At 41.7% G+C, this 22,137-nt stretch overlaps 1 protein-coding gene across 1 annotated transcript in view; it reads left to right on the top strand.

The window, feature by feature from the left end:
• The window catches only part of LOC140429605 (A disintegrin and metalloproteinase with thrombospondin motifs 19-like), a 789,098-nt gene that overhangs the window by 579,596 nt on the left and 187,365 nt on the right, over positions 1–22,137 (top strand). The window contains exon 16 of the mRNA XM_072516849.1: positions 2,568–2,648. Coding sequence (XP_072372950.1) covers positions 2,568–2,648 — 81 coding nt within the window. The remainder of the gene's footprint in view (positions 1–2,567; positions 2,649–22,137) is intronic.

Genomic DNA, 22,137 nt, shown 5'->3' with positions numbered 1-22,137 from the left:
TAAATAACTCTTAATCTTTCCTTGCAGCATCCATAAGACAACAAAAATGAACCCTTTTACAGAAAGACATCAGGTTTAACTTCTCTACTGAGACATGTACTACTTTGAAATCCTCAAATGAGCTGAAATCAGTCTGTAGCCTGCAGAGAGAGATCCTTACAGCTGCTTGCTTTGCCTGCAGCTATCCAGCTCTCAAAACAAAACTAAACACACCCTGTAGCTGCAAGCCCAAAGTGAAAGTAAAGGCTGACAGGCAGTCCAGCTCTGCCCACACTCTGACATCACTGCAGTAATAAACAGCCATTTCTTAAAGGTACACCCACTACAGCTATTCTATAAAAAAACACTCATTTCTTAAACGTACTCTCACATGACAATAACAGACAAAGGTGGTCCCAGCACGGATCCCTGCGGAACACCACCAGTTACAGATCTCCATTCTGAAAAACATCCTTCCACTGTTACTCTCTGTCTCTTGTTACAAAGTCAGTTTTTTATCCATCTAGTTGGCACACCCTGAATCCCATGCGACTTTACCTTTTGTACCAGTCTGCCCTGAGGACCCTTGTCAAACACCTTACTAAAGTCCATGTAGATGACATCCACAGCCTTTCCCTCATCAATTAATTTTGTCATCTCCTCAAAGAATAAGTTGATAAGATTTGACCTCCCCACACAAAACCATGTTGCCTGTCACTGACAAGTCCATTTGCTTCCAAATGTGAATGAATCCTATCCCTCAGTATCTTTTCCCACAGCTTCCCCACCACTGACGTCAGGCTCATGGCTTACAATTACCTTGATTATCCCTGCTTCCTTTCTGAAACAAAGGGACAACATTGGCTATTCTCCAGTCCTCTGGAACCTCGCCTGTGGTCAAAGATGATGCAAAGATATCTGTTAATGCCCCAGCTATACAAATCCCAATGTGTATATTGGCCAGGAATGGTAGGCTTGTAGTATACTATCGTGAAGAAACCATTAGTGGATTTTTCAACCAGATATTTCAAGGGAAGTGAGCGCAGTAGACTGCTTGGAAGTGAATTTAAGCATGAGATGGAGCGAATTAAGATGTCTAAAGAAATCCTTCATGCAGCTGCAAATTCAAAGATCATCAACGTGTTGGCTATGCATTGGAAATATGCCTGGGTAGGAGAATAATGTCCATTCCATCAAAATCATGTTTCCCGTGGATACTGATGAAAATGTTAACAAACACTGGACCTAGAGATGAACCCATACCATAGCTACATCATCTATTTGGGCATACATGGTGCTATTAAAACTGAACTCAATCGTGTGAGCTGCTCAGTTCATAAGTTCAATGAATACAGATTTTGAAAGTGGTGGCATGTCATAATGCCGTGATATAGTGACACAATGCAAATGTCGCTGGCTTCCTTCAACGGTATATTCATAATAAATAGTTCTCTGTTGCTTCCACCATAGCAACATCTCAGCCAGTCAGAGTTCACCTGCCAACCGACCAGCCCCCTTTTCATCTGTAGTATAAATTGCCTTGATTGTTTGAAATGTTACGTTCTTGTGTTTGTCCTGATGAACGCAAGGACAAAAAACTTCAGTAACATGTCTCTGTTTTTGCTATTATTCAAGTTCTGCACTGCCGAGTGACTGTATTTAAAAAGTGCTTGGGTATGCACTTCAGGTGCCATAAACTACAAGGCTATGGACTAAGGGATGGAACGTGCCATTTGCTTGTACGGCTGGTTCTTTGTCAGCCGGTGCAGACACTGTGAGCCAAATGGCTTCTTTGCATGCTGTAAATTTCTATGACTCAATGTTCCTCCACTGAAGCATACATTGCTTGTCTGACTTTGTTCACCAGAACTAGGTCCAGCACAGCTTCCTTCCTCATTGAATATAATGTTCAATAAAGTTCTCCTGTATACATTTCAGGAATTCCTTTGCCCTTTATACTGTTACAATTGTAGTTTATATTACAATAATTGACATGGCCTATTATCACAGTTGTAAATTCTAATGGCCTGTTAAATATACAAATTAGCCTAATAGATTTTCTATCGTTCATTAATTCCTAATACCTTTGCATTGAATTAAATTTGCATGTGTAAGTGCATTTCACGGGTCTATGTCCTCCTATAATTTGTAACCACCTTCCTCACTGTTTGCCACATATTCACGGTTTGTGTCGTCTGCAAACTTTGAAATTATGCCTCCAATGCCCAAGTTAGGTCTTGTGGCCCAGTGGTAATGCCCACTGGGCAAGAAGCTTCAGGTTCAAGTCCTACTTCAGGACTTGATGGCCACGGAAGGTTTGCGTATATCCACCTGGCCAAACAGAGTGATTATCAGCCTGTAAATCCTTCCAATATACCTTAATGCAGGCAATAAGAGCAAGAGTGTTTCCTGGTAAGCCATACTACTGAAGGCAGTGGCAAAGCACTGCAGTACTTTGCCAAGTATAATCATGGACCAATCCAGTCCATTGTTGCCAATGCCCTCTTAAAACATGGAGAAGGATACCCAAGTTAAGTTTATTGATATATTATATAAAGATTCATTATGTGTATATTTTTTGTTTACAGGCTACGTGGAAGCTCTGGTTATACCTGCAGGAGCAAGGAGGATAAGAGTTGTTGAAGAAAAACCAGCCCACAGTTACCTTGGTAATTGATTTTTCTCTGGAGCTTACCAGCTTATATTTTTGCTTTTAAAAGGAAGGAAAGTCCAGGAGAAGTATATTATTATAAAAGATTCCTTCAATGTCTCAGTTTGCCTGTTGTCTAATCTCACCCTCCATTCCCTTAAAATACCAACTCATGATTGGGTGCAGTTCCAAATGGAAAAAAGAGAAAGGTAGTTGCCCCAGACATCTCTTCACTTCATCTTCAATAACTCTAAGCTAATACTATTTGGTTGAAACTTGTTGCCATATCTGGTGTCCCCTAAAGGTCTATCCTTGGGGACCTCCTATTTCTAATCTTCTTGCTGTCCCTCAGCAATAACATCGAAAAACACAATGGGCAAAATTAGTATTTCTCAACGTGCGCCTGATATGATGGTCCTCACAGTGAACCGAAGTCCATCCAAGGGCCAACCCCCCCCCCCCCCCCCCCCCCCACACAATACACCCTCGTCCCCGTCTTGCCCAGTGGGCATTACCACTGGGCCACAAGACCCCCCCACAATACACTGCCCACCCCATCCCCGCCAGACCCCCTAAATAAAGAGACCCCACAGAGACCTCCTTAACACAGAGACTCTCTAAATACATAGGCCCCCCCAGGGACCCCCTAAATAAAGAGACCTCCCCAGAGACTCCCTGAATAAAGATCCCCCTCCCGAGAGACTCCCTAAATAGGGAGACCCTCTCCCCCTCCACCCCCCACCCCCTCAGAAAAGAGAAACCTGTCAGGAAGCACCCCAGGAGTGAGAAACCCCAGTCAAGAGATCCTTTCTGGAAGCTACGGACCAATTCAATCAGAGGCAGTGAAAAAAATACTGTTGTAACATTCAACCGAGCATAAGCCTGCTGGCTCAGACACAGGAAACACCCTGGGCTGGATTCTCGATCGGCGGGATCCTCCGTTTCACTGGCAGCGCATTCACACCCACAGATTCCCCGACGGTTTGGTGGTGCCCACAATGGGAAACCCCTTTGGCCAGCTGCCAGGATACAGAATCCCGCTGATGGCGGGACACGCTGCACCAGAAAACGGGTGCGGCGAGATAGAGTATCCCGCCCCATGTGTCAACTCCTGGAAAGAGAAAGCAGTGACCTGTGTTTAAACCCCCAGATCCTTGAGTTGCAAGCCAGTCACTCATTTCCCACACTGGGCTGTGATTGATAGCTTTCACACGGACACAGCTATTAGCCTTGCTTCATTCATCTTCCACCATGGTTGATTAACTCTGATCTGCTCTAGCCACAATGTTTACAAACATCAACCACTTCAAAGAGAGTTAAGTACATTCCAATCACCCCCACCCTTCATGCTGGAGTGATTTTGAAGTGCTCAGCTGGAAATTAACAGCACTTAACTCTCTTTGAATTGGTCATCCCATACCTGGGGGAAGGGAAGACCCAGGAAATCCCAGGATCGGGGAGGGCTAATTTACGATGCTGTGTGGAGGGCTGATTTGTGATGCAGGAGGGGGTTGGGGGGTGGCCAGCCGTGGGACCTCGCCATCGGGAAGCCCGCTCAAAATCGGGACCTGGTAGCAGGATTCTCTCGGGAATCCTGCATAATTTTCGCCATGCATAAATTTGCATGACAAAGGATCGTGAATTGCTTCCTGATCGGGGAGCACAAATCAGTTGCAATTTACCTCCAGTGGGAGACGATACAGGGTATCCCGCCCAATGTAATTTTCTACATGTATGCTGACAACACTCAACTCAATCTTGCCACACTTCTCTCAACCCCTTCACTGTCTCTAAAGGGACAGAATGTTTGTCCAACATCGATACTAGATGAGCAGAAATTTCCTGCAATTAAATACTCTGCCACTTAGCGACTAATTCCATCCTTCTTCAATTTTGGTTCCAATTTCCACCTTTATCTAACCTTCACATGGTCCATCTCTGACACTTAACTTCCCATTCTTAATTTTCCTGCCTCTATTTCTGAGTATAGACCGTCTATTAATATTCATTATAAGCCCACCGACTCCCACAGCTATCTCGAATGCACTTCCTTATACAATGGCGCTTATGACATGTCTTCCTTTTTACTCAACCAAATATTGCCCCCACTGTGATTGACAGGGCCTTCAAATTTGTCCAACCCATTTTCCCCAGTTCTGCTCTCGTCCCTTCCCGTCCCTCACAGAACTGTGTTATTGTTCCCACTGTCCTCACTTTCCATCCCATCAGCCTTCACATTCAAAGGAATATCCTCTGCCATTTCCATAACACCAGCATGATGTCATCACAAAAGACATATTCCCCTTGCCTGTTAGCATTCTGACAGGCCTGTTCCCTCAGGAATAACCAGGTCCACTCCTTTATCACCCCAAAAGCTCGACCCCATGGCAACTTGCCATGCGATCGCAGGAGATGTAACTGCCCCTTTATCTCCTCTGTATTGCAATGATGAAACAGAGACTGGGTGGCCACTTTGCAAAACACACAACCCTGAAGTTCTGGTTGCTTGCCATTTTAATTCATCACTTTGCTTTCACATTCACATTTCTGTCCTCTGCCTGCCGTTCCAGATAAACTCAACACAGGCTTTGAGGAACAGCACTTTTCTTCTTATTAGATACTTTACAGCCTTCCGGACTCAACATTGTGGTCAAAAATATTAAACCACAAACACGCCGCTCCTTTTTGTTTAGCTTTTTTCACCAAGTGCCAGTTAAATCTTGTTTTCATGTTCTTACTTTTGACTAAGTTGTTCATTATTTTGCCATTAAAATTCACTCTAGACCAATGCTTTATGGCTGTACAACTCTTCTCACTCCATTTCCCTTGTTCCATGATGTTTTTTTTATTTAATCTCTCACACCCCCTAATCTATCCCAGATCTTCCCTTTTGTTGTAGCTTCCACTCCCCCCCTTTTCAACAGCATTAAACCCATCACATTTCTGACTTATATATTTGACTCAAAATGTTAACTCGTTCAACATATACTGTCAGGTCTGCTGAGTTTTTCAAGCACTTTCAAATTTTCAGCATTCACAACATTGTGCGTTTAACTCCATCCCTCGCCTTGCTAACTGTCTGAGGCGGAATCAGGCTGTTCATAATCTTCCTTTTATATTTGATCCTGAAGTGAACTTTGAATCAGTACCTGCGCATCAGTAAAGTTGCCTATTTCCACGTCTAACACCACCCAACTCTTCCTGTCAGCTCATCTACTGCCTTTGTTAGCTCTCGGCTTGACTATTTTACAGTGCTCCTGGCTGACTTCCCATGTTCTGCACTCCACAAACTTAAGCTCATCCAGAACTCTGCTGCCCACATCTTTACTTGTATGAGGGGCGGCACGGTGGCACAGTGGTTAGCATTGCTGCCCCACAGCTCCAGGGGCTCGGCTTCAATTCCGGCCTCGGGTCACTGTCTGGGTGGAGTTTGTATGTTCTCCCTGTGTCTGCATGGGTTTCCTCTGAAGTAAAAAAACTCACCACTATTCTTAGAATTCCCCCTATACCAAAAAGGGTCAATAAGACATTCTAAATGGTGAACAGGGATTCTCACTCCCTGACTCCTATGCAGACTTAGGTGGGTGCTATTCGGGTCAATCTATATTTTCAAGTTATCCGCTGGTATAACCCATATCTTCAGAGAATATTTAATCTACTTACCACTTAGTAGCATCGATCCTGGGTCCCACGTTGCTAAGCAAATAAAGTAGACTTTGTAATAACCACTGTTTCAGGTTAAAACTTTGTTATTTTATTAGATATATTTTTTTTCTTTCAAAAGATAAAATCACTGCCTTTACAGAAAAGTAAAAAAGATATTTTCTTTGGATCCGCCTGGTCAGTTGTTAGACCTTCAGGTCTTCCTTGACAATCTTTCTTCTTTAACTTTTGTTTTTTTCCTGATGGATTCACTGTTCTGCTCGGTTTCTATGTTCTATCCTTCACATTTCCGGGGGCAGCTATGAGAGCTGACTCTGCTGGCTGCTATCGATTTAGGGTTTATATTTCCCTTCTTGCAGTTATTAAGTTTATATGACATTATCGTAAAGTAACTTTGTTTTGCTCTTGATTGTTCAATGTACCTTTAATCTTAATTACTTCTAACAAGACTATGTATTCATGTTGAGCATGACTTTAGGTCATCGAACTCTACATTTTTTCCCTTGTAATGTTCAAAAGTGCTTTGATCCTCGAGGGATTCTAGTTCCTGTCACTTCTAAAGTTGCTTTATTACCAAATAGTGCCCTTAGCTTGTCAGAACTCTGACTCCGATTTGGGGTTAACTTGTTCTCTCGTGGACACGTCGTCTCCGGCTTCCCATGTTCAACTGGTGTCAGCAGGATTTCACACCTAAACATTTGTCACCTGATTCAACTGAAGATCCTGGCAATTTTTTAATAACTGCTTACCAAAATAATTAACCTCAAAGAAGGTGTGAAATATTGTTTCTCTTCATGTAACTAAAAGTTCAATCTGCTTTAACTTGAAAGACAGACTTCAGTTTTACAGCTTGAGCAGTCACAAGCTGTTTTCTTAACACCTGTTTGATAAAGGCTATCTGCATTTCAAAACCTTCTTTTTCTGCTGCTGTTAACCCTTCATGGGATTTTTCCCTACATTTTCTCATGTACCCTCACGTCAGGTTTTGCCAGTCTTCCATGTTTCAAATGACATATTTTCCCATTTTTACTTTATACCCCCTCTTGGCATTTGAAACATAACTATATATTTTGGTCAATTAACCCCCCATCCAATTGTACTGACTAACACATATCCCTGAACTTTGTCATTTGTATGTACATGTCGCGATTTTAAATTGTGCTCCGAAATCAATCCTAAATTTATCCATATCTCAGACCAGCGTCGATAGACTCTTTTTTTGTTCTTTACTCAAGTCCAATCACCGTGAACCATAGCTGTAGCTGCTCAGGAATGTAGCCCAATAGCTATATCCGTGTGTTTCACTACCTCCAAAGCATTTTACTTCCTTGGGGTAGCAGCACCGTAGAAGCTTCCTCGGGTCCCTTAGAAACAGCACACAACTCAGTTCATCAGAAACCAAAAAGGTCTTTTGTCCATCACTGGCTGTCTAGTGTCCCATTTTTCCGTCGTCCAAATTGCTTTCCGTTTCTCATTGGAATCATAAATTATGATATCATGTACTATCCACTGATTCTCTTGCTTCATCAATTTAAAAGGTTCAATTGATCCTGCTTCTATTCCTGACTTCCTCTCATTGCTGTCTAACACTGTTCTGAACCATGTACGTCTGCCAGTCTCTGGTTTACATGAGATAATAACTTTCTGCCAAGTTTCCTTCAAATCCCTTTCTTCCATTATCATTTCCCTTACCACATGAAGCGTGTATTTGCCATTAGAACATTTGCAACATAATAAGCCAACAGTAGTTGCAAAACCACCCCTAGGACATCGGTAGGCACATTTAATACATTCAACTTTTGGGGGTACAACCCAATTGAGTCCTCCTTCGTCACATCAAACCATCACTTTTTCTTCTTCCAAATAACTTTGAATTCTCCCTATTGTTAAGTACACAGTCAAATAAAATAAGTCTTATCTTAACACATTGCTCATTACCTAACCACACAAGTAGTTTGTGTGTTACAACTTTACATATTTTCAGCAGTTATCACAATTTCAACACTAAACGATAAAGTACAATACCAACACATCCCTTCGTGGCTCTATCCGAATGCTTTATAAGCCAGCAGTTGGGACCAATAGTTATAACATACAAAATATGACGTGTTAACAACATCAATATTATTTGTGATGTTGCGTGCAGTTAAATCAAGAAAACACACTCAACTACCACTATTATACTTTGTTTATTTATCCCATGTTTACCCCATCTATTAAAACATTCACACAGTTTAGAAAAATCCTCACCCTTGGTGATTGCTGATCAAGTTCTTGAACGGCACACATATCCCCATTATCATACATACTGAAATCCTTGTGCTGGTTCATCTTATGCTATGGCTTGCCATCTTTCTCAATCTCTATTTAACTCTGTCAGATTCTGTTCTGCTACTTTTGGCTAGAAACTTATCAATTGTATCTGTAGACCTTACTCTTCTCTTTATCATGAGTTATGGCCCAACATCACCCAATCCTACCCTAATTGTTTTATTACTCAACTATCTGCCACCTATTTTAATTTAGTGCGCTTTAAACCTCCCCCTTACTAAAATAAACTACAAAATTCCAGCATTCTTTCCTTATCAATTGGCCATCTCTATGCCAAGCCATGTTAAGTCCCTTTCTCATATATATATATACCAGTCTCTAACAATATACATGACATTTCTTACTTAATAACTATTACAGCCCTCCAGTGCAATATTGTTTGCTGCATTGATTACAAATTTCCCACCGTGGCATTAAGCTGCAAAAATGTTTAAACTATTGTCATTGAGCATGTAGGGGTTCCTCGTCAGCCACTGCTGTCTGCCGAGACCCTTAATAACTCCACCACGTAGTCCGTGCCGCGTGGAGACCGCAGGTCATCCATCAGCTGATGTCCAGGACACATGTCCAGTCAGAGATGTGTGACTGAAGGTTTCACTGCTCAGTAATAATTTTATATTTTGATTTCTTGCTAACCTGTAACGTTTTTCTCCGGGCTCTGTCATTTAATTCTCTCAAATATGTAGCAATTTGTATCATTTTTCTTTCATTCAGTTGAGTAATTTTATTGCGACATTTGCAACATAAGTTTTGACATAATTTTAAAATTCCCAATTGCCAGAGCAATGCAGCGACTATTACTCCTACTTGTGGTTTGGTTTTGTAACGCATTTCCTATCTTAACTTGCCCTTTCTCGGGGTCCCATTGAGTATCATTAGTTTTCCCCGAATACTGTCTCAAAATCTTTAATTTATCTGATAAGTTTAGTTCGTATCCCAGGCTGCTTTTAAGTGCTCCCCACATTTTAACCAATTTAGCCTACTCCTAGCCCTAGCTTTTTCCATTCCTTCTTCAAACTTGATCCTTATCTTTCTCTAGAATGTAGTCCTCTTTCTTTGTCCGAACAAGTATATCTGTATTATTTTTTCCATCTGAAAAATCAAACGAACAGGTCAAGGGTGGAGAGGGCCCTATTCTTTAATTTGTATTTTCTATTTTTGTTTGGATACTCCAGAAGCACCCTCTCCAGGACTTCCGGATTTCCTTTGCCATCATTTCTTTCTTTTTTCTTTTTTAACTGGTTTGTTTTCCTGATCATTTTTGTACATCATACAATTAAGGCCTGTTAAGCCTCCTCCTTCTATCATTGCATCCCTGAGTGAGATTTGAAGAACCTCAAACGCCTCCTCTATTGCTCGCTCAGTGGTCCAATCTAGTCGAAACGTACCCTGATACATTTTGGGTATTGCTACTGCTTTTACTTGAATTTCTTTAATTTTTATTATGACCGGATTTTTCTGAAAGGTAAGTTCCGGACATGACATTTTAATTTTATCATCTTTCCTATCAATGCTGCTAACAGGTTTTAATTCACTGTCTTCCCACTCTACTTCATCACATAATACTAGTAAGTGCAGTAATCCCTTGACACTCATAACCAAACATTCCTTTCCCTCTAAAGCCTGTCCATCGTCCGGGGTTTTCAATCTGTCCACAGAACCCCCTTCCCTGTCTCGGGGACTTTTTTGGTTCATATTTTTTCCAAATCCATATCCCGGGTCAATCATTAATTTCGTACAACATTCCTTTTTCCCTTGTCCAATCGATTTGGGGATATGATCTATCCTGTGGCACGGCATAATTAGGGTGATATAGTCGCTAGACACTGTTAAGCTAATATTACGTCCCCTGGTCATCTTTTAAACTATATACTCCCTCATTAATTGGGACTATAAGTTTGTCACTTCTCCACAATCTTGCACATCCTTTCAGAATTACATCGTTGTCAGCTAGGTTTTCTCTGCAGTAGTTACAATTTGTCATTATCATACCATCCCATATACAATTACACCAACCCAGGGTCAAAATCTTTCTTGTGGTCACAAACTTTAATCATTATTTTACAAAACAATCGTGGCAAAACTGAATTCCCCAAATTTCCCTGGGAGCCGCAACATTTCCCCGTTGTTGTCGTTCCATATGTAGCTTTAAATCGCCTGAATACTCAGTATCTGCCATTCTCCTAGGTTTCATATGACTACCCCCTGTCTAAACAATTGGGCTACAAAATGCACCTCATCCATGACATGATGTTTCTTGATGTTCACAATGAATCATTTTAAACTGAGGTCTATTAATAACAGCCCTTGATCTATTATCCCATATTCTCAATTCCTTACTGATTACGTTTCTTCGTTTGTTGCCGTAAGGTTGCCTATGGACTATCATAATCCCTCTGTTATTATTTAATTGGGTCAGATGTTTTAATTCCGATACAATTTCTTTTGCTCCAGACGCTATGCTTCTCTCATTCAACTGTATGTTCACCCAAATCTTGAACAATTGTGTATTTACCTTTGACAGCGTCACTGATTACCTTTCCTGTGGTTTTAGTTGGTAGCTTCACCCAATCTTCCTCTGTGGTATCTGATTCCACCTTTCTAATGCTCCCTGCGATTCTGGATGGTACGCAGCTGATTTAAATAGTTTTATTCCTAAACTATCCATAACTTCTTTGAATAACCTTGAGGTAAAATTTGATCCTTGATCCGATTGTATTTCTGTGGGTAGTCCATATCTAGTAAAGAATTTAAGTAACTCCTCCACTATCTTTTTAGCTGTAATATTACATACTGGAATGGCCTGTGGAAATCTAGTAGACACATCCATTATAGATAAAAGATATTGATTCCCACTTTTTGTTTTAGGAAGCGGTCCTATGTAATCAATTAGGACCCATGTAAAAGGTTCCTCAAGTGCTGGAATGGGTATTAAGGGCGCTGGTTTTATCACTGCTTGAGGTTTCCCCAGAGAAAGGCAGGACAGCAGCACAGTTCGATTCCCGTAACAGCCTCCCCGAACAGGTGCTGGAATGTGGCGACTAGGGGCTTTTCACAGTAACTTCATTTGAAGCCTACTTGTGACAATAAGCGATTTTCATTTCATTTTTCACTTGACATGTGTGACATGATTGACAAAATGTAACTACATTTTTATGTAGTCCAGGCCAATAAAAATGTTTTGGGATTTTAGCTTGAGTTTTCCTTACTCCCAAATGACCTCCCACTGGTACCTCATGTGCAACTCGCAACACCTCCTTTCTATACCCTACCGGCAATACTACTTGATGAACTTCTGCCCACTTTTCATCCGCCTGCACATGTAAAGGTCTCCATTTTCTCATCAAGACATCACTTTTACGGTAATAACACTCTGGTATTCACGCAGATTCCTCTTCCGTGTATGCTTTCTGGTACATCCGTTTTATTTCTATATCTTTTTGTTGTAACTCCGTCAATTTTCCTGAACTAAAAATATCCACCTCATCCTCCACCTGTTCTTGTTCTTTTTCAACCATCTAATCAAAAATCGTTTCTGATCATTGCACTTCAACTTCATCTTCACTCTTTGATTTCTCCTCTTGCCTTAACATGTGACTTTGCGACCTTGTTACTACACAATCCGGAAAAATCCCAGGATATTCATTCTTCAACACTTCAGTTGTCTGATTTTCCACTGGCTTATCAACCACAGTAGGCATCACTCCCACCTGCGATCCAGCTATATCATTACCCAAGGTAAACTGTATTCCTGGACAAGATAGTTTCTCTATTACTCCAACTACCACTTCACCACTCTTCACTGGACTTTCCAACCTTACCTTATATAATTCAACACTACTCCTCTCATCCTGAATTCCACATATTTCCACCTTTTCTGACAACATTCTTCCCAAACTACATAACTCCTCATCTCTTACCATCAAAGATTGATTAGCTCCCGTATCTCTTAAAATTGTAACTTCTTTACCTGCTCCTCCTGATACACATGAGTAAACTTTACCCACACAAGTAAGTTCTTTAAAGAGATCTGGCACCTTCTTATCAATCACCTCGTGATCAGGCTGTACAATCTTTTGCACCTCCTTCACTTCACTTGGGCTTTCCATTACCACTTTAACAAACCCTACTGTCTTTTCCTGTTTTACCACATCAGCCTTCCCAATGCTTTTCTTCAACCACCAAAACTGTGACTTTACATGGCCTAGTTTATTACAGTGAAAACATTTGAAACTTTTCATTTCTTTTCCACCCTCCTGGATTTCTTTTTTAATCTGAGGTACATTCTCCTTATTATCTCCCATCAGATCACCTTAACCTTTACCACTTGAGTATTTCTCATGTCCCCAGTTTCTATCCCTCACAGGCTGAAACTGATGTCGGAAACCAAGCTTTGATTTATGAACTAATTCATAATCATCTGCCATTTCTGCTGCTAACCTCGCAGTTTTACCCCTCTGCTTTTCCAGATGGGTTCTCACTACGTCAGGAATTGAATTTTTAAACTCCTCCAAAAGCATAATTTCTCTGAGAGCTTCATAGGTATGGTCTATTTTCAAAGCCCATATCCACCTATCAAAATTACTCTGTTTGATCCTTTCAAACTCCATGTATGATTGACCAAATTCTTTCCTTAAATTTCTAAACAGTGCCTGTAGGCTTCAGGCACTAGTTCATATGCACCTAAGTTGGATTTTTTCACCTCCTCATACGTCCCAGATACCTCCTCCGGTAGTGATGCAAACACTTCACCAGCCCTACCTATCAGCTTTGTTTGAATCAGTAATACCCACATGTCCTGTGGCCATTTCATTTGTTTAGCTACCTTCTCAAATGAAATGAAAAAGGCGTCTACTTCCTTCTCATCAAACCTTGGCAATGCTTGGACATATTTAAATAGATTCCCACCAAGCCTTCGACTTTGATGCTCTTTATCACTATCCTCATCACTATCATCCAACTGTACCTTTACGCCTGCCAATTTTAACTGACTGTCATGTTTCATGGCCATTTTCTGAAGTTCAAACTCTCACTCTTTATCTTTTTCCCTGATCTGTATCTCTCTTTTTCTTTTTTTTTGTTCTGCTCGGGCTATTCTTTCTGTTTTCCTTTTTTCTCTCTCTTTTTCCTCTCTCTCTCTTTCACATTCAAGCTGCTTTAATTCTTTCTCATAAGAACATAAGAACTAGGAGCAGGAGTAGGCCATCTGGCCCCTCGAGCCTGCTCCACCATTCAACAAGATCATGGCTGATCTTTTGTGGACTCAGCTCCACTTTCCGGCCCGAACACCATAACCCTTAATCCCTTTATTCTTCAAGAAACTATCTATCTTTATCTTAAAAACATTTAATGAAGGAGCCTCTACTGCTTCACTGGGCAAGGAATTCCATAGATTCACAACACTTTGGGTGAAGAAGTTCCTCCTAAACTCAGTCCTAAATCGACTTCCCCTTATTTTGAGGCTGTGCCCCCAGTTCTGCTTTCACCCGCCAGTGGAAACAACCTGCCCGCATCTATCCTATCTATTCCCTTCATAATCTTATATGTTTCTATAAGATCCCCCCTCATCCTTCTAAATTCCAACGAGTACAGCCCCAGTCTACTCAACCTCTCCTCGTAATCCAACCCCTTCAGCTCTGGGATTAACCTAGTGAATCTCCTCTGCACACCCTCCAGTGCCAGTACATCCTTTCTCAAGTAAGGAGACCAAAACTGAACACAATACTCGAGGTGTGGCCTCACTAACACCTTATACAATTGCAGCATAACCTCCCTAGTCTTAAACTCCATCCCTCTAGCAATGAAGGACAAAATTCCATTTGCCTTCTTAATCACCTGTTGCACCTGTAAAGCAACTTTTTGCGACTCATGCACTAGCACACCCAGGTCTCTCTGCACAGCAGCATATTTTAATATTTTATCATTTAAATAATAATCCCTTTTGCTGTTATTCCTACCAAAATGGATAATCTCACATTTGTCAACATTGTATTCCATCTGCCAGACCCTCGCCCATTCACTTAGCCTATCCAAATCCCTCTGCAGACTTCCAGTATCCTCTGCACTTTTTGCTTTACCACTTATCTTAGTGTCGTCTGCAAACTTGGACACATTGCCCGTGGTCCCCAACTCCAAATCATCTATGTAAATTGTGAACAGTTGTGGGCTCAACACTGATCCCTGAGGGACACCACTAGCTACTGATTGCCAACCAGAGAAACACCCATTAATCCCCACTCTTTGCTTTCTATTAATTAACCAATCCTCTATCCATGCTACTACTTTCCCCTTAATGCCATGCATATTTATCTTATGCAGTAACCTTTTGTGTGGCACCTTGTCAAAGGCTTTCTGGAAATCCAGATATACCACATCCATTGGCTCCCCGTTATCTACCGCACTGTTAATGTCCTCAAAAAATTCCACTAAATTAGTGAGGCACGACCTGCCCTTTATGAACCCATGCTGCATCTGCCCAATGGGACAATTTCCATCCAGATGCCTCGCTATTTCTTCCATGATGATAGATTCCAGCATCTTCCCTACTACTGAAGTTAAGCTCACTGTCCTATAATTGCCCGCTTTCTGCCTACCTCCTTTTTTAAACAGTGGTGTCACGTTTGCTAATTTCCAATCCGCCGGGACCACCCCAGAGTCTAGTGAATGTTGGTAAATTATTACTAGTGCATTTGCAATTTCCCTAGCCATCTCTTTTAGCACTCTGGGATGCATTCCATCAGGTCCAGGAGACTTGTCTACCTTTAGCCCCATTAGCTTGCCAATCACTACCTCCTTGGTGATAACAATCCTCTCAAGGTCCTCACCTGTCATAGCCTCATTTCCATCAGTCACTGGCATGTTATTTGTGTCTTCCACTGTGAAGACCGACCCAAAAAGCCTGTTCAGTTCCTCAGCCATTTCCTCATCTCCCATTATTAAATCTCATGTTCCATTTGTTTAATTTGCAACTGAATGTTTGCTATTTCCAATGAGTCAAACTCTATCTCAAGCAACTTCAAATGCTTAGCCACCACCATAATTACCTCATCTTTCTGCATTTTGTCAGGTAATGTTAACTGCAATGTTTTTGCCAAATTTAACAGTCTGCTTTTAGTCTCTGTCCGTAAGGTACTGTGTGTGACCGTCTCCACCCCTAAAAACCTCAGAGCCTCTGAAAGAGCCAATGTCCACAACACACTCCCCACCTAAACTAGTATACCACACCTGAAAAGCACCCACAATATGCTCACCCCTCACTGTCTTTAAGTTCACTGAGCCAATCCAATAGATAGACTTTTATCCCCCTCGAGCCCCCAATTTTTTATGGGCCAGGGTTTACGGAACCCCAAAGTGTATCATGGAGTTCATCTGACCCACAACATTTACTAGATTGTGGTATGGGGAGCACACGGCCCACTCTCCAGGTGTGGTACAGCAGAAATAGAAAAGTATTTTTTATAGCAAAACAATGTTTATTCTATGAACTCAAGTTAATCTTTTCAAATCATACAGTGAACATCTTAGCAACCATTAATTCAAATACAACCCCCAAAGACTACAACATTAAGTAAACCTTTAAGCTTTCCTTTTTAACATCCATACGACTTAAAAACAAAACCTTTATCAGAAGCACATCAGGTTAAAGTCACTACTGAAAACATTTATAATTATGAATTCACCAAATGATCAAGAGATAATATTTTGATGGCAGAGAGAACAGCAGTACACCTGTTGGTCTGGCTTCAGCTCCAACACTGAAAAAAAAACTAAAACACACCCTGCAGCCTGCTCAAAAACAAAAGTAAAAAGCTGACAGACAGCCCAGCTCCATCCACTGTCTGACATCACTGCAGTAGTAAACACCCATTTCTTAAAGGTTCTCTCACTACAGATATTTATATACACACCCATTTATAAACACCCATTTCTTAAAGGTACTCTGACATGACACTGATACTGCGAGTAATTCTCCTAATCTGACTTCCAGTCTAATATCTTTATTCCCTAAAGCTCCTTCAACCATGTATTTAATATTCTAAACATCGTTTTTCCTGCTAGTGACTTTCTTGTGAGGCACTCGGACCCTGGTGGAGCTGTGCCATGTCAATTTCAACGAGTTTGTTTCAAAGTAATTTCCTGCACAGAGCTCTGACTACTCCCGAGTAAAACCTGTTTTTGTGTTGATGCTAAGACCAATTTAGTTCTGAACATACTGATTTACTACCTCATAATACTGATCACATTTCTACCTGCCGTTAATAACTCTAATTGATGTGAAACTCGGTTTTGCAAAACACAATATTTTAAAAACTACGAACACCAAAGGAAATTCACAAATCTTTATTAAACATACACACACTCTTTCATCCACCGAGATCTTGGACCTCTTCTCTGTAGGGCTTCACAAATCCTTATTAAACACACACACTCATTTATCCACCGAGATCTTGGATCTCTATTCTATATTTCTTTAGGTACTCTAACAAAAATTGAGACCTCTCCGTTCTGATAAGTCTCTCTTATCCAGGAGTTTTTTGCCTCTTAATCTTTTTCACTCTCATTCCATTGCTTCATCTCTCTTGACCATGTTTCAGAGCAAGACGATTACCCTAATTGCCATTTTGTGAATTTCTAACTTCTGTTCCTGGTTGTCCCTTTCAGGTCGACTTTGAAATTAAGGATAAGTACCCTTTCTGGACCCTATCCAAGGGTACTAAGGCATTATCTTCCTGTTTTAGTTAAGGGTCAATTGGTTATTGGTCTCTAAAGGTTTCTAGGCATCCCTATTTCTCTAGGCTTTCCCTCACAATCTGCCTGACCCTAAGGATGATTTATTTTTTGACCTCCTTTTACCAGTAATGGATGCAAGAATTTTAGTGCTGTCCCCAAGATGTCTTGCAGATTTTTTCTCAGGGTCAGTATCTTTTAGTCTACTGATTTTCTCACCCAGCCTGAATTTTATGTCCCCCAATCCACAGAATATCCTTCCAAAAGTCAATCACACATGACTTTCCAAACTAAACTCGACAGGTAAAGTTTGACTCACACATAGACTAGAAACTTCTAATATTCTAGCCTTTGTGCCGGTTAAAAGTTAAAAACTTCTAATATTCTAACCGTTGTTTGGGAACTAGAAGCTTCTAATATTCTAGCCCCCACACCACTTAACTAGAAACTTCTAATATTCCAGCCTTCACGCTGTGCGCCATGAAGTAAAAAACTCACCACTATTCTTAGAATTCCCCCTATACCAAAAAGGGTCAATAAGACATTCTAAATGGTGAATAGGGATTCTCACTCCCTGACTCCTATAAAGACTTAGGTGGGTGCTATTCGGGTCAATCTATATTTTCAAGTTATCCCCTGGTATAACCCATAATCTCATTGAAGATTTCATCTACTTACCACTTAGTAGCATCGATCCTGGGTCCTGCATTGCCAAGTAAGTAAAGCAGACTTCGTAATAACCATTGTTTCAGGTTAAAACTTTAAGTTATTTTATTATTATATTTTTTCTTTTTTTTTCTTTTAAAAGATAAAACACTGTCTTTACAGAAAAGTAAAAAAGATCTTTCCTTTGGATCCTCCTGGTCAGTTGTTAGACCTTCAGGTCTTCCTTGACAATCTTTCTTCTTTAACTTTTGGTTTTCTCCTGATCAATTCGCTGTACTGCTCGGTTTCTGTGTTCTATCCTTCACATGACCGAGGGCAGCTATGAGAGCTAAATCTGCTGGCTGCTATCAATTTAGGGTTTATATTTCCCTTCTTGCAGTTATTAAGTTTATATGACATTATCGTAAAGCAACTTTGTTTTGCTCTTGATTGTTCAATGTACCTTTAATCTTAATTACTTCTAACACGACTATGTATTCATGTTGAGCTTGACGTTAGGTCATCGAACTCTACATTTTTTCCCTTGTAATGTTCAAAAGTGTTTCGATCCTTGAGGGATTCTAGTTCCTGTCACTTCTAAAGTTGCTTTATTACCAAATAGTGCCCTTAGCTTGTCAGAACTCTGACTCCGATTTGGGGTTAACTTGTTCTCTCGTGGACACGTTGTCTCCGGCTTCCCATATTCAACTAGTGTCAGCAGGATTTTGCACCTAAACATGTGTCACCTGATTCAACTGAAGATCCTGGCAATTCTTTAATAACTGCTTACTAAAATAATTAACTTCAAAGAAGATGCAAAATATTGTTTCTCTTCATGTAACTAAAAGTTCAATCTGCTTTAACTTGAAAGGCAGGCATCAGTTTTACAACTTGAGCAGTCACAAGCTGCTTAACGTCTGTTTGATAAAGGCTATCTGCATTTCAAAACCTTCTTTTGCTGCTGCTGTTAACCCTTCGTGGGATTTTTTCCTACATTTTCTCATGTACCCTCAGGTCAGGTTTTGCCAGACTTCCGTGTTTCAAATTACATATTTTCCCATTTTTACTTTACACCTCCCACAGTCCAAAGATGTGCAGGTTAGGTGGACTGGCCATGCTATATTGCCCCTTCGTGTCCAAAACGTTAGTTGGGGTTACTGGGTTGCGGGGATAGGGTGGTGATGTGGGCTTGGATAGGGTGCTCTTTCCAGGGGCCTGTGCGGACTCGATAGACTGAATGGCCCCTTCTGCACTGTAAATTTTATGTTCAAGTCCCATTTGTCATCACACCTGTGGTTGTTGAGCAGTACAGACTCCCGGTCAAGCAGTGCCTCAGTTTTAAAAGTCTCACCCGGATTAGTGGAATAGATTAAGTGGGAACTTTAAACCGTGGGATTCATTGCACTTGATGTTGGTAGGGAGGGTGCAGGTGGTAAAGGTGAATGTGCTGCCAAGGTTCCTGTTTGCCTTCAGTCCCTCCCTGTTTTTCTCCCCAAGGCCTTTTTCCAGAATGTCGAGGTGCTGCTCTCGGAATGTGTGTGGGCAGGGAAGGTGCCGTGGGTGAGGAGGGCTCTGCTACAAAGGCACTGGCAGGAAGGGGGTTGGAACTTCCCAACCTGATGCACTACTATTGGGAAGTGAATGTGGAGAAGGTGAGGCATTGGTGGGGGCAGAGTGAATAGGTCGGAGGAGGAAACCTGTAGGGGTTCGGGTTTGAGGATAGCACGGTGACACAGTGGCTACCGCTGCTGCCTCACAGCACCAGGGTCCTGTGTTCAATTCCAGCCTCGGGTGACTGTGTGAGAGTTTGCGCATTCTCCCCGTGTCTGCATGGGTTTCGTCCGGGTGCTCCGGTTTCCTCCCACAGTTCAAAAATGTGCAGTTAGGTGGACTGGCCATGCTAACTAGCCCCTTAGTGTCCAGGGATGTGCAGGTTAGGTCAAGGGGTTATTGGGATAGGGCGGGAAGTGGTTGGGTGGAGTGCTCTGTCAGAGGGCCAGTGCAGACTCAATGGGCTGAATGGCCTCATTCTGCATTGTAGGGATTCTTTGCTCTGATGACGTCCCTGTTGCTACTAGCTCTGAGGAAGTATGTGGGGAGTCCGGTGGTAGAGTCGACTATTAAGATCTGGAATCAGTTGCGGAGGTACTTTAAACTGGGCCATATGTCGCTGTTGACACCACTGTATGGGAACCACAGGTTTAAGCTGGGGGGAATGGATGGGATGTCTCAGCGGTGGAAGAAGGAGCGGTTGAAGAGGGTCAGCGATATGTTTTAGGAGGGGAAATTCGCTGGGTTGGATGAGCTGCGGGAGAGGTTTGAGTTACCAAGAGGGAGTGAGTTTTAGGTACTGGCAGGTGTGGGACTTTGCACGTGATTAGCTACCGATGTTCTTCCAACTACCAGAGTACACGCTGCTGGAGAAATTGTTACTCCCAGATGAGGTGAGAGAGGGCAGGATTGGGGACATATATGGGTGGTTGGGAGAGCATGGTATGGCATTGGTGGAAAGCATTCAGCAGAAGTGAGAGTGGGAGTTGGGGAGGGAGATAGGACGGGGGCTCTGGTGTGAGGCAATGCGGCAGATGAATTCAAGTTCCTTCTGTGAGAGAATGAGCTTGTTTCAGTTTAAAGTGGTGCCCAGGGTACACATGACTCGGGCTCGGATGAATGGGTTCTTCCCGGGGGTAGCGGGTGGATGTGAGAAGTGTAGGCTGGGGCCAGCGAGTCATGTTCACATGTTTTGGGGTTGAGAGAAGTTGGAGACCTTCTGGAAGGCGGTGTTTGGGAAATTATCAGGGATAGTGGGAGCCGAGGTGAAGCCAGACCCCATGGTAGCGATCTTTGGGGTGTCGGTGGTACCAGAGCTGCTGGGGGGGGAAGGGGGCGGATGTCTTGGCCTTCGCCTCCTTGTTACCCAGCAACGGATTCTTTTGAATAGGAGTACATCACCGAGCGTTGCGGCTTGGCTGGGAGACCTGTACGAGTTTCTCCAGTTGGAAAAGAAGAAGTTTGTCTTAAGGGGGTCGGAAGAAGGCTTCGAGGTACGGTGGCGGCCATTCATGAAGATATCCGAGGAGCTGTTCGTCGCGGGGGGATGGGGAGGGGGGATTAAAAGGAGGGGGATTAAAAGGGGGGGAAATGTACAAACTGTTAACTCTGTTTTGTTGGAATGTGGTGTCGTTTATTGTTTACATTTGGAATAAAATATCATTCAAAAAGAAACTTTATTTCTAATAGTTTTCCAAATACCTTTTCCCTAGTGATTGTGACTGTTGCAAATGCCCTCCCCCCTCCCTTTACCTCTTAATTTTCAAATATTCCTGGGATAACCTCTTGATTTTCATACCTTCAGCTGTTTGGCCCTAAACTTCAGAATTCCTTCCCTTAATCTCTCTGATCTCTCTACCTAGCACATTTTCCTCCTTTAAGTCCCTCCTTAAAACCTACCTCTTTTGGTGGTCTTCTTAAGTGACTCAGTGTCATAATTTATTTTGTTATGTCCCTGTGAAGAACTTTGGCATGTTTCAATACATGAAAGATGCTACATAAATGCAGGTCACTATTTTATTGAGTGTTGCGGCATCAATGTGTCTTTGCTAATTCTGGTATAATTTTCCTTCACCCAAAACTTTTAATGCAAAAGTTAGAATTCTTCTGCAGTATTGGTGCATAAGGTTCTTTGTCGCTGACTTTTTGTGGATTCTAAGGTGATGCCATCTTTCACTGGAAATGTAGTTACTTCTCCCTTGTTGTATTGATATTCAGTTGCAACTTTTTGTTTTTATTTTGCAATCGCATTGATGCAGTTTTATAATGGAATACATGACAAACTGTAGAAGGGGCAACAACTCACCATTTGGGTTGTCAGTCAGCATAACAGTAACCTGTTCAAGTTTCAGTCCATGTCTGCAATCATAAAGGGTGGCAAACTGGAACATTTCACAATCGCTACTTTTCTCAGATGAGAACAGACAAGAAGTCACTTTAACAGAAAAACAACCTTCAAACCTGTTAATATATAATTGGTGTATCACCTCCACATATTGCTTTTGAGGTTAGAACTCAGATATTTCAAACTTCTTAACTTTCCTGTTAGGTTAAGAAAGAGGTTATGAGTCAACTGTTGTACAGTTTTGTAT

Source organism: Scyliorhinus torazame, chromosome 9 (genome assembly GCF_047496885.1).
Source record: "Scyliorhinus torazame isolate Kashiwa2021f chromosome 9, sScyTor2.1, whole genome shotgun sequence".
NCBI classification, from domain to species: Eukaryota; Metazoa; Chordata; class Chondrichthyes; order Carcharhiniformes; family Scyliorhinidae; genus Scyliorhinus; species Scyliorhinus torazame.
The sequence above is the reverse complement of the archived record's forward strand: the minus strand, read 5'-3'. Positions and strand labels throughout refer to the sequence as shown.